Source organism: Camellia sinensis, chromosome 8 (genome assembly GCF_055761805.1).
Source record: "Camellia sinensis isolate YWXY chromosome 8, ASM5576180v1, whole genome shotgun sequence".
NCBI classification, from domain to species: Eukaryota; Viridiplantae; Streptophyta; class Magnoliopsida; order Ericales; family Theaceae; genus Camellia; species Camellia sinensis.
In genome coordinates, this window is record NC_138968.1 from 197,975,303 (window position 1) to 197,990,442 (window position 15,140).

At 28.4% G+C, this 15,140-nt stretch overlaps 1 protein-coding gene across 1 annotated transcript; it reads right to left on the reverse strand.

Annotated features, from left to right (window-relative positions):
* Window positions 1-1,173, reverse strand: LOC145798389 (L10-interacting MYB domain-containing protein-like). The gene is made up of 2 exons (XM_082885928.1): window positions 763-1,173; window positions 1-630 (listed from the first exon to the last, which is right to left on the reverse strand). Exons 1-2 carry the CDS (start codon window positions 1,171-1,173, stop codon window positions 1-3), a joined length of 1,041 nt encoding a protein of 346 aa, XP_082742054.1.
* Between the last annotated feature and the right edge of the window lie 13,967 nt (window positions 1,174-15,140).

Sequence of the window (15,140 nt, forward strand, 5' to 3'; positions counted from 1 at the left end):
TCACATCCGGCGACCCCCAAACAAGTTTGCAAATGGCCCCGACGCAGTACACTGGAGCTGCTTCTGTGTAAGCCATCCAATGATGTGGTCGTCATCAGGCTGGTACATCATGACCTCCCGGTAATCGGCGTTATCCATAAGTGTAGAGGCGAAGTGGAATAACGGCGTACCAATCAGGGATGGAATACTGCTCAGTTTATGCATGCACTTGGAAATAGTGTACAACGATTCGTTGCCTGTGAGGTGCCTGACCGTGACCTGCTGATTCTTCGAACGCACCACATCTGTCATTCTGTTCATGCTTTCCGCAATAACAGACGCACCACTTGTTGCCTTCTTCGACTTTGAGACACTTGTTGATGGTATCTTTCTCCTTTTTGCCTTTTCAATCGGCACATGCTCCAGTGAAGAATCAGAATCCACGTCCTGTACTCCTGTGGGTATCGGATCAGCAAATGGCTGGGCTCCCAAACTACGCACTGAATCAGATGAGTCTGTAGCAGCTTCAGGAAGGTTCTCTCCCGGGGTCCAATGGTGCTTCCCAGTAGCTGCTGCCCCCATGAAAACCGTCTCCATCAAGTCACGGTGTTCCAACGTTTTCTTCCTGAACTTCGCACACGCCTTGTTGATCTGCAGACATGTACATGTGTAAAAGAGGTAGATGTTATATTTCATATAAATAAATTTTATTGAAGTTGAATGAAGAAATAAAAAATGTACTTGTAAATGACAAATATGAAGCTTGTTTGTACATGTACTTACTGATTCCATCTTGTCCCACCACTCGTCAGGTGCCTGAAACAAACCGGTGTCATAGTCAAAGCCTATCCCAGACACTCCCTTGCTTGAATCCATCAACTTCGTCCACGCTTGCCACTCTTTTTTCAAGCTCATGTACTTATTCTTTAACTGTTTCAGTCCATGTTTTTTTCCTGTTTTTCTCTGAAATTTCCTTGACAACGACTTGTACCCTGCCTGGCTGAGGACTAAGAATGGCCGATTTCCTTTACTAATCTCATTTGCAATCAACTGGAGGAAAACTTGGACTGAGTTACTGTCCCATGAGGCCTTGTGGTTTAACTGAGTTTGTGTCTCTCCAAGACTGGTTGACTTGTCACTGACAACGCCTTTGCTTTTCGAGTGGTTACGAGGCGAAGTACGTGTGGAAGCCATTACTAATGTACGGTTACAAAAGATTACCATCACAAATTTGGTTGTTATATACACACGCACAACAGATGACACATTAAAAACAACAAACAGAGATATATGATGCTGAAGATAAATTTGCATATACCCATTGAAAACATTTTTTACGTACGTACACAGGTTCCATGGAAGTTAGTAGTGGACAAAAATATGATAGTTAGTATTACGGCTCCCATATGCGACAACATAATACCATCGTACTACAAACATACTAACTACATACTAACAACATATTGAAAACATACTAACGTCTTTGTACATACTATGAACATGGTAACGGTGTTTACATACGGCACAACAAAATGACAACGACAATGCAGAGCACATACACAATGGTCTTAAGCACACGCAAGGATTGTTGAATGTCTATGACATCAGCCCGCAATTGCATGGCAATTTCATCTCCGGGTGACGCATAGCCTTGGTTCTCATGGCTTCGTTCTTCACACCAACCAATCCAACTGACACAAGGCTGATGAGTGAAAGTTATGGAACTATTAGTTTCATGGGTTGTTAATGTTCATTAAGTTATGACCGGTAAAGATTGGGTCACTCACCACAGGACGGGGACATACAAAGTAGGAACGCCCTGGATTTTTGGTAGACCTGGAAATCCTAACAATACACGGGCTATATCCACAGGCACACATTCGTCCTGGCCATGTACTGGAAGTTGCAGTAGAGGTGAACGACGCCAAGCTACGCTTTAATATAAAGTAAATTTACATGAATCAACATGAACACGATTGAGTACTCAAATTAATAAATCTATGTTGTAATATATTTTGATAATATTTTTTATGATAGGCAGCGAAATGGATTGGTGAGAATATATTTGTACTACATTTTTTATGATAGGCAGCAAAATGGATTGGTGAGAATATATTTACATTTTTAAATATATTTATGATAAAGTTTTTTCATACTTACATGTAGTCATATCTGTTTAATAAAACTTTTACACTCTTTATTGTTTACCTCTAAATTTGTAATATATAATATTAATACATTATTAATATCTGTCTAACATTTTTCTAATATATATTGAAAATAAACTATTTTTTAAATATATTTGTAATATAAATTTGATATATTTTGTAATTTGTTGGTAATATATGTACATAATATATGTAGCTTCCTTCCCAAATGTAGTTCGAAAATAGTTATGGTGCTAATTAATTTATTTTTTAGAAATGAGAATTGACCATTTCGTGTTGAGTTAAAAATAAATGCAAATTAATACATCTAATCTATAATATATTTTCAATATATATATTTTTTTATTTAGAAAACATTTTGGAATATATTTATGATATAGTTTTTCATAATTAAATGTGGTCATATCTGTTTAATAAAACTTTTACACTCTTTATTGTTTACCTCTAAATTTGTAATATATAATATTAATACATTATTAATATCTGTCAAACATTTTTGTAATATATTTTTAGTAAACTGTTATTTTTATATATTGCTAATATAAATTTCATATATTTTGTAATTTGTTGTTAATATATGTACATATATCTACCTTCCTTCCCAAATGTAGTTCGAAAATATTTATAGTGCTAATTAATTTATTTTCTAGAAATAAGAAATGAGCATTTCGTCCTGAGTAAAAAATATACGCAAATTAAGACATCTAATTTGTAATATATTTTCAATATATATATTTTTTTCATATTTTGAAAATATTTCTGAATATATTTATGATATAGTTTTTCATAATTAAATTTTGTCATATCTGTGTAATAAAAGTTTTACACGCATATATTTTTAACTCTAAATTTTTAATATATAATATTAATACATTATTAATATCTTTCGAATAAGTTTGTAATGTATTTTTAATAAACTGTTTGTTTAATATATTTCTAATATAAATATAATATATTTTGTAATTTGTTGTTAATATATGTAGATAATGTATCTACCTTCCTTCCCAAATTTAGTTGGAAAATATTTTTTATGTAATTAATTTATTTTTTTGAATTGAGAATTGAGCATTTCGTCTTGAGTAAAAAATATACGCAAATTAATACATCTAATTTGTAATATATTTTCAATATATTTTTTGGCTTTTTTGAAAACATTTATTCATATATTGATGATAAAGTTTTTCATAATTAAATTTTGACATATATGTGTAATAAAATTTTTACAATCTTTACCTTGTAAATCAAAATTTCTAATATACATTTCAAATATATTTTTTTAATATCTTCGTAATATATTTTTAATATATTGCTTAATTGATTACAATTTTTAATTTTTTCTTTTTGGACTATAAGTTATATATATTTTGACAATTTGTTGTTAATATCTCTAACTTGTAACCCAAATTGAGTTGGAATTATATTTTTTATGTAATTAAAAAAAAATTCACAAATGGGAATTGAGCATTTCTATTAGGCAACAATCAGGGGAATTGAGCATTTCACAAATGGGAATTGAGCATTTCTGTTAAGCACAAATGGGAACAACATTTCTTATTTATAAAAAAAAATAAAAAATTAAGGATCTGCATTTGAAACTATAACCGAACAGATACAACAATTGTAGAATAGATTTGCATTTCCTTGATTGTTTAAACAACGGTGCCTTCATACATCTGGCCCAAATTTGTGATTCTGAACAGATATATAAGATCAATAGAGCTGATTTTCATAAATCAGACCAACTATTTGAATCAAATCAGATATTATATATATATATATGTATGTATATATACAAATCTGCCCCAAATTTGTTGGATGCGAACAGATTTCGAACATAACAACAGATCTAAAAGACGAGATTTACGGATGAGACAGATCGGTGGCCGGTCTGTGTGTAATGTAAGTGTAATCAACCCAATAACGGCCGTGAGCCAACAGATCGGCCATGAACCGATGCTGTTATGAACATAAACTACGCAGATGGGAAGAAGAGAAAACAAATCAGATAGGCCATAGATCATCACCTGCAGATCGGTTTGAGTGTGAGAGAGTTGGTTGTTGTTCGCCGCCGCGGTTTCGATCTCCGGTTGCGATTTCCTCTGCCAAGGTCGGTCCGACGGCCTCCAATAGCTCCGTTCTTCTTCTCCTCTGCTTTGCAATGGGTGTGTATGAACTCTAATGTGAGCCGCTTTTTGCAGATGAAGAGATTTTAACCTCTCAGGGCAATTTGGTAAATTCACACCACACAGCCTCGCCCAACACCCGTGAAAATCGATTTTGTCGTGACTTGGCTGAATTAGCCTTTTTTGTCGCGACTTGGCTACTTTAGCCTGGGATTGCCTTCCCAAACGACTTGTGACCAACTGGATTAAAATGCGGCATTTTTGTTTTTTGGCTTTGTTTTGGTCACGTCATTTATTTATTTTTGTTTGTTTTTATTAAAAAATAAAGTCTGAAAAAAGTTTTAAAAAATTAATTTTTAACCTACTTCTTAAAATAGACCTTCTGTGATAAGACTTTGGGGGCAAACGTCATTAGATTTGAGATTTCGCTCTTATCAGTGTCATTTATTTGGACAACAATCTATCCTACATATTAAGCAAAAAGAAGTTTTTAACCCCAAGTTTTGTAAAAGCTTCAATCTCTTAATTTAAATTTTCTGATTTTTTAATTTAAAAAAAAATAAAATTTTAGAATTTATTAGTTTCTCTCAACTCCCAAGTCTTACCCTCATAATAACACTTTAATGCATTAAGAACAAGCATAAAAAAAAATTTCTTTAAAATTCAACACATATGAATTCCTTGAAAAGTCCCAACACATATGATTATTATCCCTCATAATAACACTTTAATGCATTAAGAACAAGCATAAAAAAAAATTGAAAAGTCCAACACATATAATTATTATCAAAATATTAAACTTTAATATAATATAATAATTAAAAAAAGATATTTAATTCCTTGAAAAGTCCAACACATATGATTATTATCAAAATATTAAACTTTAATATAATACAAAAAAGGAAAAAAAGAAGACATTTAAAAAAAAATTAAAAATCACAATTCACATATATAGATAATTGTAAATACAATCCGTGCATAGCACGGGTGATATGCTAGTATATATAATTAAAAAAATGAATTTTTTCGATATGGACAAATCATATTCAATATAAGAAATATGAGTTCGAATCTGTGTATAAATCCGTTACTTACCACTATATGATTCCATGACCCTACTATGTCGGACCTACCTAAGGGATTGTTTATTTTGTTGATGTTATATTTTTTTTATTCATAGTTTTAAATATTATGTTCACCATTTACTAATTACATTTAACATTTATATAATGTAGTACTAGTGGTAAAGCCGTGTTGTGCACGAGACTGATTTATAGTATAAATTTTTTTTAATAATGCATCAAGTTCTAAATTCTGTCATAAAATTATAATCATAATGAATAAAGATCATCTTCTCAAACTTCATAAGTAAAGACAATAATTTAAAAAGCATATATGCACAAAATGTTATTATAATTCAACTGATCTATTTTTCTTGAAATAATAAACTTGATTTCTAACTAGTGAAATAATACTAACAATAAATAAGATGTTTCTCAATAACCCTAATGTCTAAAACATATATATGTTAAAAAGAATTACTAATAAACTGAATGCCATAAATCTATCTATCTATATTTGTTATGGGTTTATATATATTTTTAATTTATATATATGGTTATAAATATTTGTGAGTTTGTAATTTTTTTATCACTTTATGCCAAATATATTTTTTATTTTTAAAAATTTCAAAATTGAAATTTTCTATTTAATGCTTGAAGCTCTTGTAAAAAAATAAAAATTCAAATAAAAAAAATCAAAATTTTAAATTAGATTTGTTTAGATAGACTTTAAAAAAAATAAAATTTAAAATTAGATATTGAGAGATAAAATAAAGATTTTAACTGAACATATAGGATCAAATTTGTTAATTACGAAAGATTTTAACAGAAGCGAGATAGATCAAATTTGTTAACTTTATCTATTTGTATATCAAATTTTTTTTTTTTTACATTTATTTAAAAAAAAAAAAGAAATTAGGAAAATTAGTAAATGGGACTTGAGAGAATACCAGTAGGAAAGAAAGTGAAGAGTTAGTATTAAGGGTTTGAAGGCCTTTCATGTTTCATACTACATTCTTATAATATATAAGATGATAAAAGAAAATGAAGGGACTGAACATCTTATAAATATTTTATTTTTATTTTTTCATATGTACCAAAATCACACATTAATATAAGTAATTTTGTCTTTCTTATTTCGTCCTTAGTTTTTTTTTTTTATTATTATTATTATTATTATTATTATTATTATTACCTAAGATTAATGTTTTAACCATTTGTCACACATGACCTCAAGCTAAAACTTTAGCAAGAAAGAAAAAACAATGGTGTGCTCATATCTATTGGACTAAGAAAAAATTGTGCCAAAAAAAATTGAAATACAATTAACAACAGTGAACACTCAAATAGAAAAACTCTCCATCTCATATACACTATTTTTATGATTCAAGATTCTAGTTATACACACAAAAAAAAAAAAAAACAAAAAAAACAAAAAAAAAAACAAAAATGGAAAGAAAGAAAAGGGCAACAAAAACAGAAGTGTCCTCTTTACACAGTAGTCTTTGATAAGTTTCTTATTGACATATTGTTTTAAGACTCGTTGGCCATATGTGTTTCCAAACTAAAATTTCTTCCTCGTGGTAAAACTTTCTAATTCCTCTATAAAAGCCATCTATTTGATCGTTCCAGTAATTCTCGATTATCGTTCTCATTTATTGTTGTTTGTTCTCCTTGTGACTTAGGTGTATTGTTTGAATTTCAGCACTATTGTAACTTGTAAAATACTAAATTTTCTCAAATATAAGAAAAAGAAAAACAGATACAAAAAAAGAAAAAAAAAAAATTGACAGATTACTTTATTGATATGGAATACAAACACACAAAAATTCTATGTAAAGCAATTGTTTTGTCTATATAATAAGTGAAACATATAACTCAAAAACTTGGAAAGGGGCTTAAAAAATAAATAAAAATAAAGTAATGGCAACCTCTGTTGTATCATATATACCAATCTCTAACTTTCTTACGGAATCACCATCTAGGCAATACCAATTTAACTTTCTTATGAAATAACCATGGAGGTGATGGTGACAAATAAGGGCAAGTTTTTTGGGAGAGAGATATAGTCATATTTTTATTTTTTTATAAGAAGCAGTGTCAGATTGAAACAGAAATGTAACTATATATAAGGAGGGAAGAGAGACATGTGAGAGAGGAAGTCATGTGAAAGGAGGTTACTTTAATTGAGATAAAGGAAAGAGGTGATAAGAGAGTTTTAAAATTTTTAATTTATCTAAAGTGATAAATATATATTTTTTCTTATATATTTCATATGGATTTTTGTCTCTCCTCTATTTTGGCTAGAAAAAACAGGGTGAGAGAGGAAGAAGTGCCACCTCATTTTTTTAATCTCTCAAAATTATGAGAAATTAGGATTAAATAATTGATAGCCTGTGAGCTTCCACTACATTTGCTTTTATAGATAGATAGATAGATAGTATAGATAGATAGATAGATATAAATATATAGGTAAAAAGATAGATACCAAATCTAATTTGAAAAAAGATAAAAGTAAAATAAACATCCTTAAAAAAAAAAAAAAAGAGAGAGAGAAATGTGAGAATTCAGTTATTGATAATCAAAATTTTTAAAAAGATAAGATATTTATGAGAGATTATGTATGAGTAGAAGATAATTTCATTTTTGTTATATCGAAATAAAGGCATATATATTTTCTTGAATAGTAGCAAAATAAATTTATTTTTTTAATAAAGTTGTAATAGAATAAAATATATTTAATTTTTAAATTGCATGCTTGATGATAATTTTTTTTTAAAAATACATTGATAGAAAATTTTAAAATTGATGTTAGTCAATTGTTATCATTATAGCCAAAAAGAATTTAATAGTGGTCAATCATTAACCAATAATTTTGGATAAAATCATGGATAGCCAATAAAAAATCAACACTTAGCAACTTAAATTTTGTAAAAATTTAAAAAAAAAATTGGAAAATTCAGAAAAAAAAGTATTGGAATTCCACAAATCATATAGTTAAATATTTTAATTAATTTTAAAATTTAAATGTTAAATCCAGTAATATTATGTCATGTGTAATAATTCAAAATTTAGATAATACACTAATAGATTTGAGTCATTTTTTTTCAAATATTGTAAAAAAAAAATTCAAAATATTAAATTAGATATGTTTAGATAAAATTTAAAGATTTTAAAATTTTAAAGATAAAATTTAAAGATATTAAAATTTTAAAATTAAATATTGTTAGATGTACCAATCACTTTAAGCCAAATATAATTTTGTTTTCAAAAATTTAAAAATTGAGAAATTGTATTTAAGGTTTGAAGCTGTTTTATGTGTTTGTGTTGTTAAGTGGGTGCATATTGGTTGTAGATGATTCGAAGAACTCTCATTTGAGAGAGCTTGAAGGAGCAAAAGTGATATTAACTTTATGCAGAGCTGATCTTCTTGATTTTGAGAGTTTACGCAAAGCCATTAACAGGTGTGATGGTGTGATAGACATGAGATAAAGTAAATTAAATTAAATTCAAGATTTGATGAGTTTCGAATCTGATTTTTTTTTTGTCGGCAAAGAAAAATCTTTATTGATGAAAGTAATCAAAAGAAGATACAGAATATCAATAAAGAGGAGCTTGGAGTTAACATAAGCTCCAAGCGCCAGTTGGTGAGAAACCAACAAACAAAACAAGAAAAACAAGGAAGAAAGAAGACAAACACAGCTAAGAAACTGCTAATCTGCAGCTAACCGATCAGAGCTCAACCATATGCAAATCAGTAAGCAAGCCCAAATCGTGCGAAATGTAATAATGAAGAAGATGAAAAGATATGTAGATAAACTGAAAAATAATGGAAAAAAGAAATATATATATATATATATATATATCTATGTCTATACTATCTATATAATAGAATGTAGTGGTGTTTCCAAAAGCCTTCAAAATGTTATTCTAAAATTCTCATAATTTTAAAAAAAATGTGGCAGCTCTCTTTTTAGTTTATAGTTCATTTCTTCCCCTCTCAGAGACTTTCGGAACAATAAAAACTCTTAACAAACCCATCCATAAAAGCTATCAAAAAAAAAAAAAAAAAACCAAACAAAACATATCCATAAAAAGCTGTCAAAAAAAAAAAATCAAGACTTTCACTCTCCCACAACTCCTACAATAGATACATATTCCTATCCCATGTTACTCTCCCACCTCAAACAAATCTAAAAACAAAAAACACCCATCTATCCATATCCTTATAACAGATAGATATAAAGACTTTCACTCTTCCACAATTCCTACAATAGATACATATCCAAGAGATACATATCCCTCTCCCACGTTACTCTCCCACGTCAAACAAATCTAAAATATACTTCATTAACTTACTTCTTCAACAGTGAACATCAGCAGTCCTCGAATTCAGCAATCCGCCTCTCAATCGAATGCATGTCTCGGTTCTTCTTTTTCTTTTTCTTTTGCTTTACTAATTTATTTTTTGTTCCAACCATTTGTGATTTTGTATTTTGACTATAAATATTGCACCATTTGTGATTTTGTATTTTCATTATAAAGATTGCAGAAAAAACAAGTGTAATTTACCCATAACTTTATGTGCAGACATAGACAGATCAGTCTAACAAATCCAGAGATGACTGGAATAAACTGAATAGAAAAATGTGTGTGTGGAAGTTGTAGGAGTTGTAATGAAGAAGATGACAAGATATGTAGATAAACTGAAAAATAATGGAAAAAAGAAATTTATATCTATCTATCTATCTATACTATATATATAATAGAATGTAGTAGTGTTTCCAAAAGCCTTCAAAATGTTATTCTAAAATTCTCATAATTTTAAAAAATACGTGGCAGCTCTCTTTTTAGTTTATAGTTCATTTCCTCCCCTCTCAAAGACTTTTGAAACAATAAAAACTCTTAACAAACCCATCCATAAAAGCTGTCAAAAAAAAAAAAAAATCAAGACTTTCACTCTCCCACAACTCCTACAATAGATACATATCCCTCTCCCACGTTACTCTAAAAAATACGTGGCAGCTCTCTTTTTAGTTTATAGTTCATTTCCTCCCCTCTCAAAGACTTTTGAAACAATAAAAACTCTTAACAAACCCATCCATAAAAGCTGTCAAAAAAAAAAAAAAATCAAGACTTTCACTCTCCCACAACTCCTACAATAGATACATATCCCTATCCCACGTTACTCTCCCACCTCTAACAAATCTAAAAACAAAAAACACCCATCTATCCATATCCTTATAACAGATAGATATAAAGACTTTCACTCTTCCACAACTCCTACAATAGATACATATCCAAGAGATACATATCCCTCTCCCACGTTACTCTCCCACGTCAAACAAATCTAAAATATACTTCATTAACTTACTTCTTCAACAGTGAACATCAGCAGTCCTCGAATTCAGCAGTCCGCCTCTCGATCGAATGCATGTCTCGGTTCTTCTTTTTCTTTTTCTTTACTAATTTATTTTTTGTTCCAACCATTTGTGATTTTGTATTTTGACTATAAATATTGCACCATTTGTGATTTTGTATTTTCATTATAAAGATTGCAGAAAAAGCAAATGTAATTTACCCATAACTTTACGTGCAGACATAGGCAGATCAGTCTAACAAATCCAGAGATGACTGGAATAAACTGAATAGAGAAATGTGTGTGTGAAAGTTGTAGGAGTTGTAGATTTTTATTTTTTTTTGTTTTAAATTGAGATTGAGAGTGAGATAGATATTATTGTGAGTGATGGATATAGATGAATATTTTATTATTTTGGGATAAGTATTATTAGAAGGAGTGAGAAGGCTTGAAGAGTGGGAAGGGAGATAAAGGGAAGTGCCACGTAATATTTTTTTTTTCAAAATTATGAGAATTTAAGATTCAAATTTTAAAATCGTTTGACTTAATAATTACATTTGGTTATATATATAGTATAAATTTGAGGATGTTTAAATATTGTATGTGAGATCTATTTTGTCATTGCTAATGAAGCGTCCCACTTTATCATATAAAGGTTAAGGTAGAGATATTAACACTTAAAATTTTATTAAAAATTAGGTTAAATTTGATTGTATTTTCGTAACTTATTTTATAAAATAAAATTTAAAAATATAATTTTGACCTTAAAATTTTATTTCCGTTCAAAAAAGAAAAATAATATGATAAAAATAATATTTTTAAAACTTTTTACCAAATTATTTTTTAAAAACAATTTATGTAAACCAGTCAAATGGTAATCAACTAGATTTTAAATATTCCTAATATTATTGTCAATATAAATAATCAAAATCAAATGATAAGTCTAGCATTATTTAATTAATTATTTATCTTTTGAAAAATGCTATAGACCCCAAATAATTTATTAAATTTTTTATCAAATCTCTTACATAGGTGTGTTTCTAAGGTAGCATTTGGTAACGTTTACATTTTTTGTTTATGTTTACAGAAATTTTATAAGCTGGTTTTTGTTTATTTTTAAAAAAACATAAACTACAAACGCGTTTGGTTTGAAAAATGCTATAAACCCCAAATAATCTATTAAATTTTTACCAAATCTCTTACATAGGTGTGTTTCTAAGGTAGCGTTTGGTAACATTTACATTTTTGATTTATGTTTACAGCAATTTTATAAACTGATTTTTGTTTATTTTTACAAAAACATAAACTACAAACGCGTCTGGTTTAAACAAAATATTTGAAATTTTTTAAAAACATAAACTAAAAAATATGTTTGTTCAGGCCTAAAATATTTATATTTTTTTATTATTATTTATGACAATGGGATTATGCATATTATAATTGAAAAAAAAAATTAATTGAAATAAAAATTAATTGGAAAAAAATTGATTGAAAAAAAAAATTAATTGAAAAAAAATTATTGGAAAAAAATTAATTGAAAAAAACAATAATTGTAAAAAAAATTTGTTAGTCAATTTTTAAAATTTCTGTTTAAAACCCAACATAAACTCATTTTTTGAGTTTACGTTTTTTCCTCAAATTTATAAACTAAGACAACTATTTATAAACCAAAAAAATTATCAAACAAGTTTTATGATAGTTTTTAAAAATTTTGTAAATATAAACTGAAAACGAAATGGTTACCAAATAGGCTCTACACCTCTTACATAGGTGTGGGTCCCACACCTATGTAAGAGGTAGGGGAGAGTAATGGATATACCGATCCACCCAAACCAACTGAACCGAACCGATCTGCCACATTTTGGATGGATGCGTGATGATGAGCGGACGGTTGCAGATTGATTTTTTCCAATCCGTCTAGTTTTGGACTGATAGTGAATTTGAGGTTCATTTGACCGCAACTGAACCATCAAATCGCGAACACCCATATTAATTTGTAAGATTTTGTGTTTTCAATTTATTTAGATATTCTATTTGTGTTTTCAATTGAAAAAGAATTTAAATATTTTGTTGAAAAATATTTTCAACTTGAATATATTTTTTGAATTGAAAAAAAAAAATTATTATTTATTTATATTGTTTGGTTTTTAAATCTAATTCTAAAAATAATAAATAAAAGAGATGACATATACTGGTTAGTTTTTATTTTAAAAAACAGATATAGATGTAACAATACAGAGACATACAATCTCTACTACTGCTCTGTTCATGGTTTTGGTGGTTTGAACTGTTTTTATTTTTAATAATCACTTATTGTAATACTTTATGTGAATGAGACATGCTGTGATTTTAATATGTGGATGATGCATGCAATGATTATAATACTTTTTTAAGTCATTGATTGCAATATTATTATTATTATTTTATTTTTTTGAGGAAGTGCATAAGTTGAATTATGTTGGAAATTTATAAAATTTTAAACAGTCAAACCGATTCGCATCCATTCGCCAATCCGCCCAATCCCCATCTGTCGGATTGGCGAACGGATGAGTATTGATTTTCTCCAACCAGCCAATCTAGCAGACGAATGACGGATTGGAGATTCCGTAGCCGCAACCGACTCGCGCCCACCCTAGTAAGAGGTTTGGTAAAATATTTGGTAGATTATTTAGGGAGTAATGCTAGAGACCTCAAAAGTTCTACTAAATTTCTACCAAATGTCTTACAGTGAGACCCACATATGAGTCGACATTTGGTAAAAAATTTAGTAAAATTTTTAGGATCTCTAACATTTTGTTATTTTGAGTCTTTAGCATTACTCTTATCTTTTTAGGTCTGAATTTAGTAGTTGGTGCATTATTTGACTTTTTGGTTAAAAAAGTAGAGAAAAAAAAGATGTAAATTTGTGATAATTTTTTGAATTTTTATGAAAAAATGTGTAATAAAATATTGTAATAAAATCAAAATGACCATTTTATCCTTTTGACTTTTAGACTTTTTGGGTAGTTAAATTCGAAAAACAAAATAATAATTCTGCCCTCATAACTTCTTTCATAAGTTACCCTTAAATAGTATTGATTTTTTAATTTTTTTTAATAATTTTTTAATCTTTTTGACTTTTCTAGGTTATTTCAAACAAAGCCTTACTTACGTCAAATAGAGGAATGTTAATGAAGCCAATGTGTGTGATTAGATGGGTTAAGTATGATGTTGGTTAAGGTTCGGCTCAGATTATAGCTCCCAATTTTTTTAAGACTGGAAATAAATTATTTGCCAAAACGAATTGCTGTGGTGAACATATGGCCCATTATTTTAGAGTGGGCCTTTAAAACGGACTTGGAAATACTGGTCTTTAATTCACTACAGTCTGTGCTCCAGTTTCCACTAAGGCCAAGTTTGGGAACACCCCAAAAAGCTAAAAAGCCAAAAAGTTACTCAAAAAGTTAAAAAGTTATCACTATTCACCAAAAGTCAACAATTACGGCTGCACAACTCCCAATTCTAATTTTCTCCTACCAATCAATTTTTACAATTTTTTATTACACATTTTTCCATAAAAAGTCAAAAAGTTAACCCAAACATTCATATTTTCAACCTCAACTTTTTAGTCTAAAAAGACAAAAAGTGCACTTATTTAGTCTTCCCAAACTTGACCTAAATATTGGCTTCAATAGTTCCAGACAGTCCGAGGACGATGTAGCATTTTTTAGGGGAAAATACACGTGTGTTTGAAAAAATTATTATAAACTGATAAAAAAGTTCAAGATTTTAATTGTATTAATATTTATAAATTTCACCATTAATTTGTAATTTTCTTTTTCAAAATCCCACTTATATGTATTTTCTCTTATTTTTTTATGTGATGTTTAAATCAAAGCAAAGCAAACTTTTTGAGTGGGATAGATTTTACATTAAATAAATTTTTCAACATGACTCAAAGTTGTAAAATCATGTCTAATCTTCTTTTTGAATTTTAATTTTTCTATCATATATTTCATTTCGAGTGTACAAAATTCAATGACAGAGTCTGACATAATCGATCAATTAAGGCCTCGTTTGAAAATATGTTATTTTAGTAATTTTTTTATTTTTTGGCTAAAATATGAGGTAAAAATATTAGTATTTTTGGAATCACTTTTTGATTTTTTACGAAAATATGCGCAAAAAAATAGAAAGAAAATTGAATATTTAACTTTTTGATAATAATTATAGATTTTTTGATTTTTTTAATAATTTATTGACTTTTAAATTAAAACTATCGCATGCCAAACTACGCCTAAATATGTGGATCTTATCACTTGTAAAGGAATGTTATATATGATCGGATTATGTGGGAAAAAAAAAATTCCAATATACTTTTTTAAAGTCCATAGATTTTTGTATCGCTAGTAACTAGAGTTTGATTACAGCTCTCCAAGTTTGAAAACACTAAAACTAAAACATTACAACA

Coding starts and splice junctions, on each gene's coding strand:
- LOC145798389 (XM_082885928.1), bottom strand. CDS start 1,173: ATGGCTTCCACACGTACTTCGCCTCGTAACCACTCGAAAAGCAAAGGC. Junction 631..762: donor GGTGGGACAAGATGGAATCA/GTAAGTACATGT, acceptor ACATGTCTGCAG/ATCAACAAGGCGTGTGCGAA.